The sequence below is a fragment of the Triticum aestivum genome, chromosome 1D, assembly GCF_018294505.1.
Source record: "Triticum aestivum cultivar Chinese Spring chromosome 1D, IWGSC CS RefSeq v2.1, whole genome shotgun sequence".
In the NCBI taxonomy this organism is placed as follows: Eukaryota; Viridiplantae; Streptophyta; class Magnoliopsida; order Poales; family Poaceae; genus Triticum; species Triticum aestivum.
Genome location: NC_057796.1, coordinates 162,014,537 through 162,020,207, shown reverse-complemented (window position 1 = coordinate 162,020,207; position 5,671 = coordinate 162,014,537). Strand labels below are relative to the sequence as shown.

The window sequence follows — 5,671 nt, the reverse complement described above, 5'->3', positions numbered from 1 at the left end:
GCTACTTTGTGGATCAAACAAAAGTGCTCCAAGCTTTTTTACAACTGTTACCCATTTTGCTACTTTGTGGATCAAAAGTGCTCGGGTGTTATTGCTTCATTTCAGAGTACAAGCGGTCTCATGATGCCACTTTGGACAAAACAAGACCAAGACATATTCTTAAAGCATCTCCTTTAGTCAGGCTAATTATTGCAACTTAGAACAAAGATCCGCTCACGGGAAAAAACAGAAGTCTGCTTCAAATTATAAGTGGACATCTGCTGAACTTTGAACAAAACAAAGCAAGGTTGATAGCGCCACAAGGCATATCCGTCCCGTATTCAGGCTAATTATTGATGCTCAGATCCACTCACAGGAGAATGCAAAAGGCTGTTTTTAGATTAGAAGTGGCCTTCATTGGAACAGAAAAATAAAAAAGATGATAGCGTAAAGTTTCATCATCATCCCTCAAGAGCAGAGGCACCCGATATGATCTCAGTGAGCTCAGTAGTGATAGATGCTTGACGTGTCCTGCAGAGAGATAAAACAGGGTGAATCCTCGCCCACCTTTTACATATATGTTGTCTGATGCTGATGTGTTAAGTGATACTTTTAATTAGATTAATGTATTCATGCATTGAAAATCTGAAAGCTACAAGGGTAACCTGTTGTATGTCAGTGTAAGACGGTCAAGCATTTCACCGGCATTTCTGCTGGAGCTGTCCATAGCAGACATACGGGCACCAAGCTCACTGCACGCATTCTCTAGAACAGCATTATACATAACCTGCCAAGAGTACAAATTCCAAACATTATTATCAATGATGTTGTGGCAACAAAATTACAAAAATATTTTTTGTGCTATCCAAGAAATGCTTAGACTAACATGCTAATAACTTGGAACTTGATTTGGATGGAGCAATGCCACAGAAATCATCCCCAAATATTGATGAAACTACAGAAGGGTCAAGCGATGACGCACGACTTACACAAGAAAACTGGAACTCGGTAAGATTCTGCAGGATTTCTGATTTTGTTTCACCTCCTTCAATTTCATACGAATCCAGCTGACCAACCTTCCCGCCAGATTCTGATTCTTTCTCCATAACCTACCAAAAAGAGGAGAATTGAAGCCAACATTACCTTAGTTGGTAACAAATTTAAGCGAGCATGAGTCACGGAAGCACAAATTCATATATGCCTCAAGAACGAGCACCCACCTCTGGGGACAGTATTGTGGCCAGTGTAGGCCTAAATGAAATGACAGACTGAAACTTGTTAAAAACAACTCTTATAGCATCATATTCAACATTTTTCAAGATATCATCTGCCAGCACAGCAACCTGAAAAAAAATCATTTTAGAACCAGTAAATTCACACTCAGAGGGAAAATATAAACATAAACCTTCCATTGATCCCAGAATTAGATACTCCCTCTGTCCAATGATACAAGGCAGAGATACTTTCAGGATTTATCTTTGACTAACAGTTAGTTAAACAATATAATACACTGTAAATTATGTGATACATAAGTGATGCTTCATTGTAAGTGAAGTTTCTAACAGTATCAAATATCTGTTGAACTACATGTTGGTCATAGATAAAACCTGGAAAACACATGCGCCTTTTATTCTAAGAATGAGAAACTGGTAAATATGAAAGAACACTTTAAACGAAAGTCAGCTAATGTCAACTACTTGAAATGTTAATGCATGCTCAGTGAACAGAAGTGGATCAAATTATGTTAAGTAGAATCAGCCAGCTGCATTGCGATTACCTAAGATTCTTTTCAAACCAAAATAGGAATGAAGAGTAACACTGCAAACAAACAATGCTTATGTGTGTGACTAAACCAACAATGCTTATGTGAGAGCTGTCCATGCAGTTAGAATCAACAATACTTGCACAACAAATAAGCCAACTCAGAAAGCCTACATCTAAATGAAACTGCAGAAAAGAAAATACTTGGATAGAGGCATGCTCTGTTGTAATGTTTTAGAAGGTACAAGGTCTAAAACAAATTCTCCAACTAAAATACATGTTCACATAATTAACTGCAATTAGCAAATGTATAGAAATTAAAAGCCCGGAAAACAGTTACCTGTGTGTAATTAATAGGGTTCTTCTGCAACTCAGATACTGTCATTTCAATATGCTTCCTGGAGTCACGGATGAGTTGAACTTTCCCCTTTTCTCCTAATATGACATACTTGCTTTCTTTCTCTGGACCTGATTACTAGAGTTATAAGCCATAGTTTTGAGCACAAGCCATATAAATAACAAAATATAACCATGAACCAAATTACCAGAAGTCATTTTCTGGAGTGCTTTGCTGACTTTAACAGATGTAGAATTGATACCACCACAGAGACCCTTGTCAGATGTAATGGCCACAATAACATTCTTCTTGACATTTACACCTGATGTTTGTATCAAAGATTTTAACCACCCAAGAAAAAGAATAGTATTCATGGTCTTGCAAGAAGAACAAAACATGAACTAAGAAATTGATACATTATCATCTGCAAGAATAGTATTCATGGTCTTGCAAAAAGAACAAAACAACAGCATATGATAAGTTTGTGTTGTAAGATCTAACTGAATCTAAGGTGTCAAAAGAGCCCATTCCATCATGAGTTACTTTATTAATTAAGAACTGTGGGTCACTGAATTGCTGAATGGATTAGATGTTTAACTAAAGAGATATCCCGTTTCAATCACTAATCCCTCGGTCCACATATAAAAGCCCCCCTCAAAATCAGAGCTCAGCTAACTAATAAAATATGAGTTATATGTCACAAAAATTATACAATTGGAAACTCTTTTGGAGTGTGAGTACAATGGTAGAATTTTAATGTCACATGACTTGTATTTTAATAGCTGAATTCATGGTCAAGATAGACTCAAATTTTGTGTGTGTGCAGGGGGGGGGGGGGGGGGCTTTTATATGTGGTATGTGGATGGAGAGAGTACATCATTACATGTGCTAGATATCTATCATGAAAAAAATGAAGATAACATCAGTAGAAGTGCCATCATTTACTGCTCAGATGTTTATGTTACTGGTTAGAAAAAGCACTCCTAGGGCAGGCACCAAGCACTTAAGCGTGCCATGGCACTAGACAACAGCAGTAAGACCTAGTGATTAAGCATGATTTCAGGTGTGCGCTTAGGCAAGATAGGCGCTAGGCAGATGCAGAATTAGGAATTTACACCTAACATCATTTGGACCTTCTACATCTACATGCTAAAATAATTACTCAAGAGTTCAACAAGTCTCCTAACATGCAGGAACAGCCACCAGTCCATTAACAAACAACACAAAGTTAAAGAATGCCTAACAATGGACAAGACTGTTGGCAATTAAACAACAGATGCTAAAATAAGCATTGTATAAGATATGACATGATGGCTTAAGACATACTAGGAGCATCCCCAAGAAGAGCTGTGAATGGCTGCCATAGACCACGTGAATTCTCAGTTCTTGTTTGAACAGCACGAAGCTTTGATGCTGCAACCATCTTCATTGCTTTCGTAATCTTTTGGATGTTCTTGACACTTTTCATGCGGTTCCTCACTGAAAATCATTAATTCAGGCCAATAAATACGACATCATTCCATGTATGCTATACAGAACAGGTTGGAATGAAAATACTAACCAATTTGTGTTGAGATGGACCGTGCACCAAGCGGAGCAATCTGCCTGAAGGGTCAAAATGCAACATAGTCACATTCTCATTAACATAAATATCATGCAAACAGCTGAACGGTGCTTTGAATTTGTCAAATAAATGGTGGAATATTGAAGTGATCCAAACAAATAATTTCACAGGAAGCACGGCATTGTGTGTGGAAAGTGAAACCAAATTAACAAAGCCCTGATTACCTTCAAACCAGTAAATTTCAACACATTATATTTTACAAAATTAGTGGACCACAACTTAGGAGCATAATATGCAACAATGACAAATGGTAGCGTGAAAGCAAATAACAATCATAATGCCATCAGCCTTTGCATAGCACGGGAGCACTAAGCCGGCAACTTTTCAGCAGAATATGTAGAATTGGCAATTGGTAGCATGAGAGCACAAAACAAACATTATGTCATATCTTTGCATGGCAAGCAAGGATTAAAAACATAAATTTTCAAGAATTAGTTAAACACAAATTATCAGCATAATGCACGGTTCACAGTTCGAAGCAAGAAAGCACAATAAAACATAATGCCATAATCTTTGGACAGTAATGGCATCAAATAAAATGATGGTGAATCCCAAACAATCATAAATCTTGTCTCCTCGCATCCATTACCTAAAGAAATGGTCCGAAATCTTGTATCCTTGACACAACAAAAAAAAAAACACCACAACACCACGAGAAGAATCATCACATTACACAATCCAACAAGAAATCGTAAGCGTTCCTCAGATAGAAATTCAGAATCCCATTTACAATATCATTTTCCCAAGATAATTCAAACCCTAACGAACCTTTCACGGATCCTTAACCCAAACTACCGTCAGCAAACAGACGCGGAACGGCGCCATACATTCGCAGAACACAGGTCAGACGCGCCTCGCATTTCGGAGGTCAACTTTGATTTGACGAAGAACACGTGATCAGATCTATCGCCAGACCGACCGGATATTTAGAGAACCACCGATATAGGCGGAGGATAGATCGGTAAGGAGTAAATGGATGGGGATCTTACGACTGGGAGGCAGCCGGGGAGAGCGCAGCCATGGTGGCTGCCGGGGAGGGGGTGTTGAGGAGGACACGCCGCCCCTCGCGTCTTAGGGCCGCTATCGCCATCGCCATCGCCGGTGGAGTTGTTCCTCTCTGCTTTTTGCGGATCTGGAATTTCTTGCAAATGGTAGGCGAGTTCGCTGCGCCTCAACAAACTCGATGGGAAAGGCTTGGGGGAGGAGGGGTTGCGGCGCCGGACGAGCCCTACAGTAGCATCGAAGGGCCTCTTTAAAGGGGGCTGAGGCAGAATGTGCCTGTAATAGAATTTTAGAGCATCTACCATTCGGAAAAAAAAAATACTCCTATTAGATCCCTACTTTAGTGATCTATTTTTTTTTCTGAAATATATACGTGTGTGCATATCATCTACTTAAGGCCTCATTTGGTTTAGAGGAATCTTGTAGATTTCATAGGATAAGATTTTTATAAAAAAAAATCCTTCAGAGCCCTTTGGTTTGTAGGAATGGAATCCTATTCCTATGGAGAATTCTTCATATCCTTCACATTTCATAGGAAAATAAACATCAGCCTAGACTTAATGGAAAAAATATTATGATGTGAATCAAAGGGCATCTTCTTTCTTACTCCTACTCATAGAATTTGAGATACATGTCATTTCATTTCCTATGGCTTTTCTATTCCTACGATTTTTCTACCCTATGAACCAAAGGAAGCCTTAAAGAAGGGAAAGGGGTGAAAGAAACCCTTCATAAGTAGTGGTACAAGTAATTACGTGCAAGCACTACTCTGCCGGGCCAGAACCGGCCTAGTTGGCCTACTCATCTCTCATGCTAGCTCCACTATGAAATGGTCGAGGTCGTCCTTGATTAAACCCGCTCGCTTCCAGTTCCTACACTCCAAGTGTTTGGTCTCAATGACCCGATGTAAGGAGGGTGTTGCACCGTCGAACACGATTGCATTCCGGTGCTTCCATAGTGTCCACATA

General features: G+C 39.3%; 1 protein-coding gene across 1 annotated transcript; it reads right to left on the bottom strand.

Moving 5' to 3' along the window:
* Window positions 1-218: 218 nt before the first annotated feature.
* On the bottom strand, window positions 219-4,967 carry LOC123180841 (ATP synthase subunit gamma, mitochondrial). The gene is made up of 9 exons (XM_044592999.1): window positions 4,691-4,967; window positions 3,639-3,682; window positions 3,404-3,556; window positions 2,286-2,399; window positions 2,081-2,208; window positions 1,200-1,322; window positions 969-1,088; window positions 645-766; window positions 219-510 (listed from the first exon to the last, which is right to left on the bottom strand). The coding sequence occupies exons 1-9, from the start codon at window positions 4,795-4,797 to the stop codon at window positions 441-443; spliced, it is 981 nt and encodes a 326-aa protein (XP_044448934.1). The 5' UTR covers window positions 4,798-4,967; the 3' UTR covers window positions 219-440.
* Between the last annotated feature and the right edge of the window lie 704 nt (window positions 4,968-5,671).

What these genes read in the sequence shown, in the direction of transcription:
- LOC123180841 (XM_044592999.1), bottom strand. Translation starts at nt 4,797, where the DNA reads ATGGCGATGGCGATAGCGGCCCTAAGACGCGAGGGGCGGCGTGTCCTC. An exon ending in GTCCATCTCAACACAAATTG is followed by an intron (nt 3,557 to 3,638) that starts GTTAGTATTTTC and finishes AATGATTTTCAG; the next exon opens with TGAGGAACCGCATGAAAAGT. An exon ending in CCACAATACTGTCCCCAGAG is followed by an intron (nt 1,089 to 1,199) that starts GTGGGTGCTCGT and finishes TCTTTTTGGTAG; the next exon opens with GTTATGGAGAAAGAATCAGA.